At 44.3% G+C, this 15,144-nt stretch overlaps 2 protein-coding genes and 1 long non-coding RNA gene across 5 annotated transcripts in view; 1 reads left to right on the top strand and 2 right to left on the bottom strand.

Annotated features, from left to right (window-relative positions):
* Nucleotides 1-3,504, bottom strand: part of SUPT7L (SPT7 like, STAGA complex subunit gamma) — a 10,478-nt gene extending 6,974 nt beyond the window's left edge. The window contains exons 1-2 of one of the 3 annotated variants that reach the window (XM_059660266.1): nt 3,380-3,504; nt 491-1,104 (exon numbers count right to left, since the gene is read on the bottom strand). In XM_059660266.1, coding sequence (XP_059516249.1) covers nt 491-903 — 413 coding nt within the window. In that variant the 5' untranslated portion in view covers nt 904-1,104; nt 3,380-3,504. The other 2 variants (XM_059660265.1, XM_059660267.1) reach the window with 2 other exon arrangements.
* SLC4A1AP (solute carrier family 4 member 1 adaptor protein) overlaps nt 2,935-15,144 on the top strand; it is a 22,786-nt gene continuing 10,576 nt past the window's right edge. Inside the window, exons 1-8 of the mRNA XM_059660263.1 lie at nt 2,935-3,739; nt 3,963-4,158; nt 5,729-5,851; nt 7,069-7,129; nt 7,475-7,614; nt 11,299-11,459; nt 12,514-12,583; nt 12,908-13,094. Coding sequence (XP_059516246.1) covers nt 3,083-3,739; nt 3,963-4,158; nt 5,729-5,851; nt 7,069-7,129; nt 7,475-7,614; nt 11,299-11,459; nt 12,514-12,583; nt 12,908-13,094 — 1,595 coding nt within the window. The 5' untranslated portion in view covers nt 2,935-3,082. The remainder of the gene's footprint in view (nt 3,740-3,962; nt 4,159-5,728; nt 5,852-7,068; nt 7,130-7,474; nt 7,615-11,298; nt 11,460-12,513; nt 12,584-12,907; nt 13,095-15,144) is intronic.
* The window catches only part of LOC132213525 (uncharacterized), a 29,809-nt gene continuing 22,623 nt past the window's right edge, over nt 7,959-15,144 (bottom strand). Inside the window, exon 3 of the long non-coding RNA XR_009448020.1 lies at nt 7,959-8,414. This is a non-coding gene — a long non-coding RNA (uncharacterized LOC132213525). The remainder of the gene's footprint in view (nt 8,415-15,144) is intronic.

Below are 15,144 nucleotides of genomic sequence, written 5' to 3'. Positions count from 1 at the left end.
TTAGTGAGTCTAGGTGGGGCCTGACATTGCATTTCTAACAAGCTCCCAGGTGAAGCAGATGCTGCTGGTCTTCAACCAGATATGGAATAGCAAGGATCAAGAATGTTTTTATATTATTATTATTCCTTAAACTATGTTACCAAATAAATAACTTAAAAATCCCAGAATAATAATGCCAGAATAACTCTCTGCATCGCAATTTGAGGACACTGAACTAAATCCACACTGGCCTGTTTTACACAGTGTAGTACCTTGCTCCTAGTAAAGTGCATGGTACATAGTTTGCACTCAATAAATGTTTGTTGCATCAGAAAAAAAAATACAAACTTTGGAGATCAGGATTCAAGCCTTAGACTTCCCATTAATTATCTGAGCAACTTTGGCCAAGTCAGTGACTCTTAGTTTCCTCATGGAAAAGTTATTGCATGTTTAACACGGTTGTTGGAAAGATGTTTTGAGAAAAGTAAGATGTAGTAAACCCTTAACTTACCGATAAAAGTCACTTTCTGGGTCACTGTGCCGAATCTGGAATGGTGCATTGGGATTCTTACAATCTAAAGGCAGGAGGTCATCAGGAAGAGGAGGTGACCCAGGGCAAGAGGGAAGAGGTTCGCTCTCTTCAGTCTTTACACCTTCCGTCTGTTGCTGATTCTGGGCCTGAGCTGTAGCAATGAGGTTGCGCAGGCGCCGGTTGTGCTGGATTAGCTGAATGGTATGGATGGTGAGGCTGCATGGCTCTGAGGGGATATCCAGCATCGTAGGGGGCTTGGGCTTGTTGGCGGAGGGTTGGTGCAGCGGTGGGTCATGGACTTCCACCAGGCGGAACTCCCGAGGCAGCAAATCAAAGGAGCTTCTGTTGGTCTGGCTTGATGAGATTGGTATCTCTCCCCAGTATCTCAACATTTTTAAATAAGAAGAGCTTTCAAGTTAAATGTAGATGATATCCTAAAAGTAGTGTTTTTTAACTCTCTGGCAGCTATAGCTTATAGGTTTCTGAAGTGGAAAATATGAAGTCTAGTTGTTATTTACATAAAAAGTAGGCTGTTCAAGACCACTTAGAAAAATGTCAGTGTCAGCAACACTGTAGGACCAAAGATGTTCTCCCTGCAGAAATGAAGAGAAATACAACTGTTACACGACAGTCATCAAATCACACATGATGAGAATACCTACTGGGCTGAATGAACCACAAGGTGGAATTTGGATTACAGCAACTGGGACTCTATTTTCCATCTCACTCCACTAATTTACCATTAGAATCGCCATCACTCCCAATCCTGAACAAACTGCAAACCCAGTTACTTAAATGAGACCTGAAATATTTCTCAGAGTGTCATCACACGTATGTCCTGGATCAGCAGGAGAAAAGGGAGTAGAGTGAAAAGCAGGAAGAGGCAGTTCTCATTCTGTGCGTCGGGTTCGGAAACCTTTAACTGGTCCTGGTGGGAAATGTACCAACAGTAACCTTAACGTGTTCAATTTCTGACATACATATGGGAAGAACCTGAGACATTTCTGTTGACTCCTAACTGGTACTCCCTCCAGGCTGTCCTGGTGTCTAATTTATTCTCCAGTGCTGCTAAATTTGCTCTTTAAAAACTCAGGTTAAGGGCTTCCCACTGCCTATTGGAAAAAGGCAGTCAGAATTCTTTGGCCTTCCATTCAAGAGAATTCAAAATCTGTCTGCAACCCAGCTTTCCAGGTTCGTTGCTCATCATATGTCTCTTCAAGTTCAACAAACATGTACCAAATGCCAGGCATTATGGGAGGAGACAAAGGCCAATGCAAAATCCCTGACCTGAGGCGCGGGAGAGAAGCATAAAAAGAACATTTCTGTATGAAAATATGTGCTCAGTGCTGTTCTGGAGGCGCAGACACGGTGCCGCGGAAGGGCAGAGGAGCTTCCGGGGGAAAGGACCCTCTCAGTTCTAACCATAGCGCACTTCTCCGTCTCCCGGGAACGCCACGAATCCCCACATCTGACCCTTCAAGGAATTTCTCTGCCAGAAGTCCCGCGACATCCCTGGTGGACTTGTACTCATTGCCAAGCACAGCATCCCTCGCCGCCCTCCTTCGCCTCCCCTGTACATCTCCCTCCACTAGATTCTCTCAGCCCTTTGCATGTGCGATCGCAGCATTTATCCTTGGATTTAAACCGGTACTTACCTCAACTGACGTTATCCTCCCATCTACCTCTCAAAACCATGATCTTAGTACAGCGTCTGGCTCACGGTAATATCTGCAGTTTACGGAGTGCTTATAGGTGCCAGACTTTGCCTTCATTGTTTAATTCCATTTCCCCAACCGCCCCCTGAAGGAGATACTGCTAGCATCCCATGTTTCATGTGTGGACGCTGAGGCCCCCTGTCCTGCCCACTGTCACAAACGGCCAAGGGGGAAACCAAGCCAGGCTTCGGGGTCTGCACTCGGAACCACTTCACTCTGCTGCCTCAGTAACTCGTTTTGCAAAGAATAAAAGGATGAACGAATTAATGAATGAACGAAGTGATTAAAAAGTCGCCCTTTCCCCCTAACCTCACCGAAAGAAGCCCCAGGAATGCCCTGATGCCGCGGGAGCTCTTCGGCCGGCGCAGGCACAGAGCGCAGGGTCCTGGAGTCGCCTGATGGCGGGGGAGTGGGAGACAGGGAGGTCTGGTCCCGGACGGAGGGCTGGTCCCGGACGGAGGCCCGAAGGCGCCACCATTCACTGCCGCGTCGTGGGAGCGCGGCCGGGGAACGGGTCGACTCCCGGGGCTGCGGCCAGGATTACTTCAGTCCCCGAAGGCTGGCTTACGGGTTAGTGGTCCGAGGCTGCCGGAAGCGCTGCTCCTAACCGGGACCTAGGAAGTCTTTAGAACCCGATGTGCAACCTCTAAACGCGTCCCCGTCCGACAGCCGCCCGACCGCCTCTGTTGCTTTCCTCCTATTTATGACCTTCCTGTCGTCTGCACCTCTTCGCGCACCCGCACCTCCGCGGCCAAGAGCAGCGCCGGGAGCGGGGCAGAGAGGGGCGCGGGGAGGAACGTAGGGACCGAGGGTGAGGTTTCCCAGGACCAGCTTTCGAGGCTGCACCCGATGAAGGATGGCTGACAGCCTCCCTCTGGCCGAGGCAACGGCTTCACAGGAACTCAATGGCGACTTCAAAAAGCCAGCCCAGCCGGTGCCCCCGGCGGTGCGGGGCAAGTTCCCGGCCGCCAATCCTTCAAACCCTGAGGAGGTGAAGGAGGGGCCCGCGGCACTGCCGGACGCAGATTCCGGGGACCCCGACGTCCCCCCGGCTGGGCCGGATCGCGCGGAGACGCGGAGTCCTCCGGAGGAGAAGCCGCGGCCCCCCACAGCGGCTCCTGCCCCCGACGGCCCGGCCCGGCCCCCCCCTTACCGAGAGCCGCCGTGGGGCGGCCCCGTCTCGGGCCCCTACAGCCTCGAGACCCTGAAGGGCGGCACGATCCTCGGCACCCGCAGCTTGAAAGGGATCAGTCGCTGCCTTTTCGGGCGGCTGCCGAGCTGCGACGTGTGCCTGGAGCACCCGTCGGTGTCTCGCTTCCACGCCGTGCTGCAGCACGGGGGCGGCCCCGACGGGCCCTCGGACGGCCAGGGGCCCGGCTTCTACCTCTACGACCTGGGGAGCACCCACGGCACCTTCCTTAACAAAGCCCGCATCCCGCCCCGCACCTACTGCCGGGTCCACGTCGGGCACGTCCTTCGCTTCGGCTGCAGCACCCGGCTCTTCCTCCTGCAGGTAAGTAGGGAAACCCAGGATGGAAACCCCCGGGGCGCAGCGGGCTGGGTCCCCGAGCTCCTGAAGCCTTCGCCCAGGAAGGCGATTCCCCCACTCGGCGATTGCCACGGTGGAGGGAGCAGGCCCCTCGTCTCCAGACCGCAGAGCGCACGGCCGTCTCCCTGGAAGGGGCGTCAGCGACCCTGGACTCTAAATAAACGCGTCCCTTCGCTTGGTTCACCAGGGACCAGAGGAGGACCGAGAGGCCGAGTCCGAGTTGACAGTCACGCAGTTGAAGGAATTGCGCAAGAAGCAGCAAATGATGCTGGAGAAGAAGATGCTAGGGGAAGACTCAGATGAAGACGAGGAGATGGATGCCATTGAAAGCAAGAGAAATACTGCCGGTCAAGATGACGAAATGGGCTGCACCTGGGGAATGGGTAAGACATCAAACTCGCTACTGAGGTTAATATTTAAAAGTCATTACTACACTCAGACCTTTTTTATCAAGCAAGTTTTCATGATAGATGGGACAAATACAATTTTCACACGAGGTTACCAAAACCCAGAGAGATGCATTTACTTTTCTGCAGTAAAACAATTGAATTATGGACACTATGGGTTTCTTTGAATTTGTTTTACAAGTTCACTCCCTTGTTGGAAACTTTTCCTTAGCAAACAATTAGTTTGGTGTTTTTACCATTTAAAAATATTTTTTTCATTATCGACTTTATCACTGAAAGGGCTGGAACTACATTTAAACACATAAATGGAAAATTATTCAATGTAGGATATGACCTTGAATATTTTGTGCATTGTGTAAATATCCGGAAGTGTGAAATATCTCATTAGAGAGAGCTGGACCCTTTGCCAGAGGAGCTAGGAATGGGTACTCAGGAGCTAGGAATATGAAAAGATAGAAAAGGCCTTAATATGCTGTCGGGAGGACAGGATAAATATGAAATTACTGTGGCAAATGCCAAATAAAATCTAGAAACCATGCTGGAGTAAGGGTTCAGAGAAGAGAGCAATCACTGGGGACTTAGCCCTGCACTGTCCATGGTAGCCACTAGTCACATGTGGTTACTGGACACGCAGTGTGGCTAGTCCAAATCATCATGTGCTGTAAATGCAAAAAACGCACTGGGTATCAAAGACTTAGTATGAAAAAAGAATGTAAACTATCTCATTGATAATATTTTTACATTGATAACATGATAGTAATTTCACCTGTTTCTCTCTTTTAAAAAAATATACTTTTATTGATTTCAGAGAGTAAGGGAGAGGGAGAGAGAGATAGAAACATCAATGATGAGACAGAATCATCAGTTGGCTGCCTCCTGCACGGATGTGCCCTGACCGGGAATCAAACCTGAGACCTCCTGGTTCCTATGTCTATGCTCAGCCACTGAGCCATGCCAGCCGGGCTGTGTCCTTTTTTTAATATAGCTACTACAAATGTTAGATTTACACATGGCTTTTATTATGTTTCTGTTGGGCAGCACTGACTTAGATCTTTGGGAAAGTTTATAAGCAGAAGAGTTTTGAGTAGTGACTTGAAGGAAAGAAAAAGTATCCTTTAGGAAGCTGAGCATTGCGAGTGTTCAGGCAGGGTTTGGTGATTTTAAGGGAATAATGAATAGACCAGACTATTTGACAGATATGAGAAGTATTAGGAAATTATATTGGAGGCAAAGTATGAGACCTGGAGCTTAGATTTTTTTTTTTTGGATTTTTTTTTTTTTCATAGAAAATGTGGTAGGTAATTTTGCTTTTAAAACATAGTGATGGGGTGGGGGAGGGGAAGGGCCACAAAAACAAGTTGTAACTTGTCACACAATTTAGAAAATCTGAAGATGTCAACACTGGTGGTTTTTTTGGTTGTTTGCCCCCCCACCTCTTCTTTTCATCACCGATAATTGTATCTTTATGAAGAAAGGATAGTGGGTGTCATTCAGATGGTCTCTTTTTATATCTGATTGTCTTTTCTTTCTCTCCCATATTCTGTAGGAGAAGATGCTGTAGAAGATGAGGCTGAAGAGAATCCCATTGTTTTAGAGTTTCAGCAGGAAAGGGAGGCCTTTTATATAAAGGATCCAAAAAAGGCTCTCCAAGGTTTTTTTGACCGAGAAGGTATGTAAACAGATTCTGACCCTCCTGGTAGAATGTGTCCATAGCAGTGTCGTTTTCTAGATCTTTAGGTATTTAGAATGCCATATTTTATCTGCTGTCTTCTTTGTTCAGTACTTGCCCTTGTGGTCAGTTGTGTCACATTTATTTTGAAAATAGTAAAGTTCTTGTTAGTCTTTCTCAGCTTGGAAAAATGGAAGTTCTTTTTTTCTGACTTGCCTCATTCTTCTCAAAAGATCCTACATTTTGATGGCTGGAGATTGAGCCAACTTGTAATTTTTTTCTTTGTAATTCACCTGATCTTTTGTAATTCTTGGCATGGATTTTGATTTTATAGGATTTAAAAAATAATTCCACAGAGGATTGTTGCATTAGAGATTTGTTGAAGAATATCTAAGTGTGTGTATGCATAGATGTATATGTGTGTGTGTGAGTGCAAAATTTGTGCACTGGGGGAGGGGGCGGGGGGCGGGTCCCTTAGCCTGGCCTGCAATGACACTAATGTCCCTCGCCCTGGCCTCCGGCCCAAGGACCCTCCCCTCCCCTCTCTCCGCGTGGCTGGCAGCGTGGCCATTATGGGCGCCGCCATCTTTGTTGTGGAGTGATGGTTAATTTACATATTACTCTTTTATTAGATAGGATATGAATTGGTTACATTCTGTGCTTACTATTTATACTTCTAGAAACCAGGCAATTGTGACAATTTAACAACTTAAGTCTCCAACTTATACAAAAAAGTGAAAGCTATTATGTAGTGGACAACGCTATGTATGGAGAGTTGATTGTTGTTTTTTTTAATATATTTTATTGATTTTTTACATAGAGGAAGGGAGAGTGATAGAGAGTTAGAAACATTGATCAGCTGCCTCTTGCACACCTCCTACTGGGGATGTGCCCACAACCAAGGTACATGCCCTTGACTGGAATCGAACCTGAGACCCTTCAGTCCGCAGGCCGATGCTCTATCCACTGAGCAAACCAGTCAGGGTGAGAGTTGATTGTTTTGATTTGAGTTTGCTTTTTTTGTGCTTCAAGCTCATCCTAACTTTATTATCAGACAATAGTCCCTAGGAATGAGGACTAAAATGCTTTTGAAATTTAGTTTTCAGTGTAGTAGGGGAACTTGATATTCTTATTTAACTTTTGTTCTCTTTTCCCTTTGTATCAACTAGTAATTTTCAGATCCTGTTAAAATTGTCTCGTCTTCCTTTCTCCCAAAGGAGAAGAATTAGAATATGAATTTGATGAGCAGGGACATAGCACCTGGCTCTGCAGGGTGAGGTATGTTCTCTTCTCATTAATGTCCATTTCTGGAAAGTGGACAATTTCAGGTTTAATTTATGGTTATAGATAACAATTCAAAGAGTAACTTTAGTTTTAATTTTAGGCTATTCCTGATTTGGGGTCTTGATAGTTTAGTAACACTTATATTATTGAGGGGTGGGGTGGAATGGGTAAGAGGTGGAAAGAAAAGATTCGAAATCTAACCTTGACAAGATAGAACAAAATGAACCGAGAGTTTGAAAAGCCATCTTAAAAAACATGACTATTACCATAAAATATTAATTATTTTGTGTGAGGATTGGAGCTTAGTGCTGTGCTATAATTTCCTCTAAACCAATGCAGATTACCCGTGGATGATTCAACTGGAAAGCAGCTGGTGGCTGAGGCCATTCACTTAGGAAAGAAAAAAGAAGCAATGATCCAGTGTTCGCTGGAAGCTTGTCGAATCCTTGATACTTTGGGATTGCTGCGGCAGGAGGCAGGTGAGTAGGAACACTTTTTTCTTAACCAGTTAACTGCCACGATATCTTGAATTTAAAAAATCTGCTGCTTGCCTCTATAGATGCTTATGGTGTGCAAATGGTTAAAAAAGAAAGAAAGAAAGAAAAGAAAAGAAAGAGGGAAGGGAATTTTAACATAAAAGATAAAACCTTTTTTTAGGGGGAAAATGTAAATTGTACAGACTTCAATGAAGTGAGAAGAAAAAATTCTCTACCTCAAACCTTAAGGTAGCCATTGTTTATGTTCTTTCAGACATGTTCTCTGCATACAGATGTGTGTTTTGAACTGGATCCTTTAACAAAAAACAAACACTTGTACACAAATGCAGTTAAATTATTTATATTCTTTTGTGATTTATTTTTTTTAACATAAGAATGTATTGTGGAAATTATCCACATCATTACATTGCTTATCTCATTTTAAAAACTGGCACCTGGCCAAGTGGCTCAGTTGGTTGGAGCATCATCCTGGGCACCAAAAAGCTTGCGGGTTTGATCCCCAGTTGGGATGCATAGGAAAGGCAACTGACCGATGTTTCTCTCTGTCTCTATCTCTCCCTTCCTCTCTCTCTGGGGTTGGAATTTCTGTTTCTTGATTCTCATATGCTCAGATTTCTTGGCTTACTCCTTTGTTTTAGTGGGACACATCCTTCCGTGGTTTCGGCAGGTTAAAAAGATACAACAGTCGAGGGCATGGATGATGATAGTCTTCAATGGATTTCACATCTTTTCATTTTTCTTGGTTTGCTCTCTTGTTTTGGTGGACATCTCCTAGTGGATTCCTGAAAAAAGAAAAGATATGTGGCAAGTAAACTATTAAACCCTTCATTCTGAAAATATAATTATTCTAGATTTACTTTTAGTGAATAGTTTGGTCAAAGAGTTTTCTACAGGAAAGGGGGTACTTCTAAATTTTAACATAACAAGGGAAGTAAGATGGTATAGAGTAGACAAAAAACTAATAGTTACCATAGTCCCCTGTTGATGGGCTTTCCATTTTCAGTTAGAAATAATGATGCTTGATTTCATAGTATAAATTCCTAGAAGTGGAATTGTTGGATCAATATATTTATTGATTTCAGAGAGGGAGAGGGAGAGAGAGATAGAAACATCAATGATGAGAGAGAATTATTGATTGGCTGCCTCCTGCATGCCCCCTACTGGGGATTAAGCCTGCAACATGAGCATGTGCCCTTGACTGGAATCAAACCCGGGACCCTTCATTCCGAAGGCCAATGCTCTATCTACTGAGCCAAACCAGCTAGGGCTGGATCAATATGTTTTTAATGTTGACAGATGTAAGATTGAACATGAAAAAGTTTATATCAGTATACATTCCCAGCATACTGTTTGAGAGTCCATCTCCTCATACTCTTGCCAAATTGCTTATTAACCTTTTTTGTTGTTTGTTTTGTTTTTAACCTTTTTTTTCATCAACATTAAAACAAAATAACTTTATACACGGGCCTGCTGTATTACAGACAAAACTGTTTCTTCAAACTTTTTCTGTGTAATAGAATTATACTTTTTCTTTAATCCTTTAATTTACTGTAATGATGAACATTTTTCACCCCATAAAACAATTTTACAACACCTTAAAATTTTGGGGGGAGGGGTTCTTTTTTTTTTTTTTTATATAGACAGTTGATTTATGAGAGTTTGCACTTTTTTTTTACATTTTTTTAAATTAAATCTTTATTGTTCAGATTATTACATTTGTTCCTCTTTTTCCCCCCCATAACTCCCCTCCTCCCAGTTCCCGCCCTACCCTCCGCCCTCACTCCCCACCCACTGTCCTCATCCATAGGTGCACGATTTTTGTCCAGTCTCTTCCCGAATCTCCCACACCCCTTTCCCCCCCAAGAAAAAAATGTATCTTTATTGTTGAAAGTATTACAGATGTCCCCTTCGTTTTTTCCCCCCATTGATCCCCTTCCACCCTCTACCCTCCTCTCCCAGGCCTCACCACACTATTGTCTGTGTCCCTGGGTATGCATATCTCTCTCTATGAAAGCCCAGAGACCAGAACGGTGGAACGACCAGAACGACCCGAACCACTGGTGGTTATGACAGCACACGGTGGCAGCCCAGCAGCCTGATATGGGCCCCAATCGGCCCCCTCCACCCCCTGGCCTGCCCGTCTCCCAATCAACCCCCAACACCCCAATCTGGGCGGGGCCGGCTGGCCAACCGCCCGTGGCCCCTCTCCCCTGCTGGCCCAGCCCAATGGGCCCCCATCGGGGTGGGCCGGCGGACCCCACCCATGCACAAATTCGTGCACTGGGCCTCTAGTCTATAATAATAGAAGCATAATATTCTAGTTAGACCGGACGTCCTTCCAGACAACCTTCTGGACGAAGCTGGGGCTGCAAGGGAAGCCCGGGTCTCAGGTGCCTGCTGGCGGCTGGAGGGAAGCCCAGGTCCCAGGTGCCAGAGGGAAGGGGTGCTGGCAGCCAGGGGAAGGATGGCCTACTCTTGCATGAATTTTGTGCATCAGGCCTCTAGTATGCATATAAATTCCTTGGTTAATCTACCCCCCACCCCCAACCCCACTCCCATCTTCCCTCTGAAATTAGTCAGTCTGTTTGATGCTTCTATGTCTCTGTATCTATTTTGTTCATCAGTTTATTTTGTTCATTAGATTGTTATTTACTTTTTAATGTTTTTTTCTACTCTAATAGGTGAGAAGTGGTATTTCATTGATTTAATTTGTATTAAATTAATTTTTAAAAGTTTAACATCTTTTTAAATGTTTGTTGATCATTTTATTTCTTTTAACATGAACTGCTTTTATTCTTTTTCAAATATTCTTTTGGATTATTGGCCTTTTCCTCATTTTTCACTTCCCTTTTTTACTCACTGATTTTTAAGAGCCTTTTGCTTATTAAATAAATTAGCCCTTTGTTTTAATTTTTTATTGTGGTAAGATATACATAACATAAAATTGACCATTTTAAGCATTTTTAAGTGTAAAGTTCAGTGGCATTAAATATATTCACATTGTTGTACAACCATCACTACTGTCCACCTCCAGAACTTTGTCATCATCCCATATCGAATCTTTGTATCCATTAAACACTAACTTCCCTCTTGGCCTCTGGTAATCACTGTTCTACTTCCTGTCTCTATGAATTTGACTATTATAGGTACCTGCTATAAGTGGAATCACGTAATATGTGTCTTGTGTCTGGTTTTATTTCACTTAGCATAGTGTCTCCAGGTGTAGTCCTTTGTTTTCATATATAGTTTGCCTTTTGTTGAATCCTGTCTTATAATAATTGATGGTGATTTTTTTTTATTAAGTACTTTAAAAATATATATTTTTTTATTGATTTCATAGAGAAAGGGGGGGGGGGAGAGAGAGAGAGAGAGAGAGAGAGAGAGAGAGAGAGAGAGAGAGGGAGGAACATCAATGATGAGAGAGAATCATTGATCTGCTGCCTCTTGCATGCCCCCACTGGGGATCGAGCCCGCAACCTGGGCATGTCCTCTTGACCGGAATCGAACCTGGGACCCTTCAGTCCACAGACCACAGACCACAGACCGACACTCTATCCACTGAACCAAACCAGTTAGGGCAGGTGGTGATATTTTAAGCTGCTTACCTACTTGCTTTCTTTCTTTTTCAAAACTTATTTTATTACCATATATTTTATTTACCTCTAGTATCTCGGAAAAGGAAAGCAAAGAACTGGGAAGATGAAGACTTTTATGACAGTGATGATGACACATTTCTTGATCGGACTGGCCTGGTTGAGAAGAAACGGCTGAACCGAATGAAGAAGGCTGGGAAGATTGATGAGAAGCCAGAGACCTTTGAATCCTTGGCAAGTTTTACTTATAGAAGTAGCTGTGGTAGTTTAATATTTTAAATAAAATAATGTATTTAAATTATTTTTATAATCACAAAAGCAGTAGCATTGAAATCTGGTATTGAAGTATAACGTTTGTGATCTGCAAATTTGATGGCAACAAACAACTAGTCTTATGCAAGTTGGGAAAAACTTTGGCTTGCTGCTAGAGTCTCTATCCACCTCTAGGTGAATATTGGTCTGTTAATGAACATTCTTTGGATATGATGTTACACTCCACCTCTGTCCCCCCCCCCCCCCCCCACACACACACACACAACAAAAAAGAAAAAGGAAAAAGTTCCAAATTGGGACATTCTGAGGTGAAACTGACTAGGTTTCTGGCAGTCAAAAATCATGAAAGGAATTTTGAGGAGTATTGTTTGATAATAGTCTTTTATTTGTTGTTGTTGATGTTTAATAGTTTTAAGCAGTGTATCCTTCATGAAATTATCATAAGGTAGCAGGTGTTTTCACTATATTAAGTGGCATTCAGAGTTTAAAACATGACCAGCATCTATCCTTTTGATTTATTATTGAAAACAAATAGCTTGAACTTTTTATTTTGATTAAAATAAAGTCTGTGTTCTATACATTTATTCTGTTTAATTCTGAGTTCTTTAATTCAGGAACTAATTCAATTAGAATTTTTTTTTAATATATTTTATTGATTTTTTACAGAGAGGAAGGGAGAGGGATAGAGAGTTAGAAACATCGATGAGAGAGAAACATCGACCAGCTGCCTCCTGCACACCCCCTACTGGGGATGTGCACGCAACCTAGGTACATGCCCTTGACCGGAATCAAACCTGGGACCTTTCAGACGCTCTATCCACTGAGCCAAACCGGTTAGGGCTCAATTAGAATTAAATAGACAAATGAAAAATGTTAACTCTGTAAGGAACAGATTTAACCAGACTTCTAATTAATCTTCTTAAAACTTATAACAATAGTGAAAATAAGAGGAGGAAGCTACCATATTTTGAAAGAAGAAAAACATTTGCTAACCCTGTTACTTTGGGCGTCACAGGTTGCAAAGTTGAATGATGCTGAAAGGGAACTCTCTGACATTTCTGAGAGACTGAAAGCCTCAAGCAAAGGTAAGGCAATGACTCAAATACTTATTGAGTATTGACCATATGTAGTGCACTATACTAGGCACTGGGCTACATTGGTTAATAAGATATACAGAATATGGAGCCTTTCTAAGGAGCTAGGAAGGACATTATACATTATTTAATGTAAATTCTCTATTTAATAGATGAAGGGAATGAGGCAAGGTGATGTCCCACAGCCTCCCAGCTATAACCTGTTTCCTTATTCCTAATATCAATGTCATTTGTCCAACTCTATGTTAGTGACTTTGGCTGTATTTTAAAAGTTTGCGACCATCTTTCTAACATGCATTATCCCTTTCCTGACAGCTCTATCTGAGTCAGCATCTCAGGACTCTTTAGATGCATTTATGTCGGAAATGAAATCAGGGAGTGCATTAGATGGTGTGTCCCGGAAGAAACTTCATCTGAGAACTTTTGAACTGAGGAAAGAACAACAGAGACTGAAAGGGTTGATAAAAATTGTAAAGCCAGCAGAGATTCCAGAACTAAAAAAGTAAGTCTTAGTTATACTTGGAGTTTTATTTAAAAAATTTTTTTTCTTTGTAATCATTATTCATTTATTTGTGTTTAAAATTTCTAAAATTATTTTTCAATTACAGTTGATATGCAATATTATATTAGTTTCAGGTGTACAACATAGTGATTAGACATTCACATAATTTACAAAGTGCTCACAGTGATATATACTTGGAATCCTATCTAATAATAGAGAAACATGGTAATTAAACATAACTTTGCTACCCTTCCCATTGGCTAATCAGCGAGATATGCAAATTAACTGCCAACCAAGATGGTGGCCGGCAGCCAGGCAGCTGAAGCGAACAGGAGGCTTGCTTGCTCCAGTGACAGGAAGCCAACGTTCCCTGCCTGCCTCGCCCTGCTCTAAGCTACACTCTAAGCAACAAAGTTGCAATTATAGAAGCTAAACAAGCTCCAGATACCTGCTTTCAGCCAGCTTCGGCCTCAGAGCTTAGAGCAGCAGTGATGGCAACAATGTTTCTTTTTTTTTTAAAGGCTTTTTTTTCTTTTTTTAATATATTTTATTGATTTTTTTACAGAGAGGAAGGGAGAGAGATAGTTAGAAACATCTATCAGCTGCCTCCTGCACATCTCCCACTGGGGATGTGCCTGCAACCCAGGTATATGCCCTTGACCGAAATCGAACCTGGGACCTTTCAGTCCACAGGTCGACGCTCTATCCACTGAGCCAAACCGGTTTCGCGGCAGCAACAATGTTTCAATTATAGAAGGTAAACAAACCCAGATACCTGCTTTCAGCCAGCCGCAGCCTCAGAGCTGGAGCCGGGCCTCAGAGCTGGAGCCGGCTCTCAGCTCCAGTGACAGCTATAGAAGGTAAATAAATCCAGAATAAAAAAAGAAAAAAAGAAAAAAAGGAGAGGTTGGGAACTTCAGTTGCCCGCCAGCCTGAAAACGGCTGGCCAGGCACACCCTGAAGGGGGTGTGACCAGCTGCAAACAGCCATCATCCCCTCATCCAGGCTGGCCAGGCACCCAAGTGGGACCCCCACCCTGATCCGGGACACCCTTCAAGACAAACCAGCTGGCCCCCACCCGTGCACCAGGCCTCTATCCTATATAGTAAAAGGGTAATATGCAAACTGACCCTAACAGCAGAAAGACTGGGAATGACTGGTCACTATGACACACACTGACCACCAGGGGGCAGATGCTCAATGCAGGAGCTGCCCACTGGTGGTCAGGGCACTCTTACATTGGGAGCTCTGCTCAGCCACAAGCCAGGCTGACGGCTGCCAGTACAGCGGTGGTGGTGGGAGCCTCTCCTGCCTCCTCAGCAGCACTAAGGATGTCTGACTGCAGCTTAGGTCTGCTCCCCGCTGGCAAGTGGACATCCCCCGAGGGCTGCCGGGCTGCCAGAGGGATGTCTGATTGCCATCCTGGCCCAATACCCTGGGGACCAGGCCTAAGCAAGTGGTCACCCCCGAGGTGCCCAGACTGTGAAAGGGCACAGGCCAGGCTGAGGGACACCCTACCCCCGAGTGCATAAATTTTTGTGCACCGAGCCTCTAGTCTATATAATAAAAGCCTAAGCAACCATTATGGTGGAACTACCAGAATGACCAGTCACTATGATGTGCACTGACCACCAGGGGGCAGATGCTCAACACAGGAGCTTCCCCTTGGTGGTCAGTGCGCTCCCACAGGGGGAGCACTGCTTAGCCAGAAGCCGGGCTCACAGCTGGCAAGTGCGGCGGCAGTGGCAGGAGCCTCTCCCGCAGTAAGGAGTGAGGGGTCCCAGACTGCAAGAGCCCTAGACTGCGAAAGGGATGTCTGCCTGCCAGGGATCAGGCCTAAGCCGGCAGGCGGACATCCACCGAGGGGTCCTGGACTGCGAGAGTGCGCAGGCTGGGCTGAGGGATCCCCCTCCACCTATGCACCAGGCCTCTAGTTTAAATAAGCATGTTTGCATAGATAACATTTTGAATTATATTTTTATCTTTTTAGATAATTATTTTTGAATAGACATGGAATATAAGAAACACTTTAAAGCACCGAAGGCAGTCA

This window comes from Myotis daubentonii, chromosome 12 (assembly GCF_963259705.1).
Source record: "Myotis daubentonii chromosome 12, mMyoDau2.1, whole genome shotgun sequence".
NCBI lineage: Eukaryota > Metazoa > Chordata > Mammalia > Chiroptera > Vespertilionidae > Myotis > Myotis daubentonii.
Note: the sequence above shows the minus strand (reverse complement) of the source record. Positions and strands in the feature narration are given on the sequence as shown.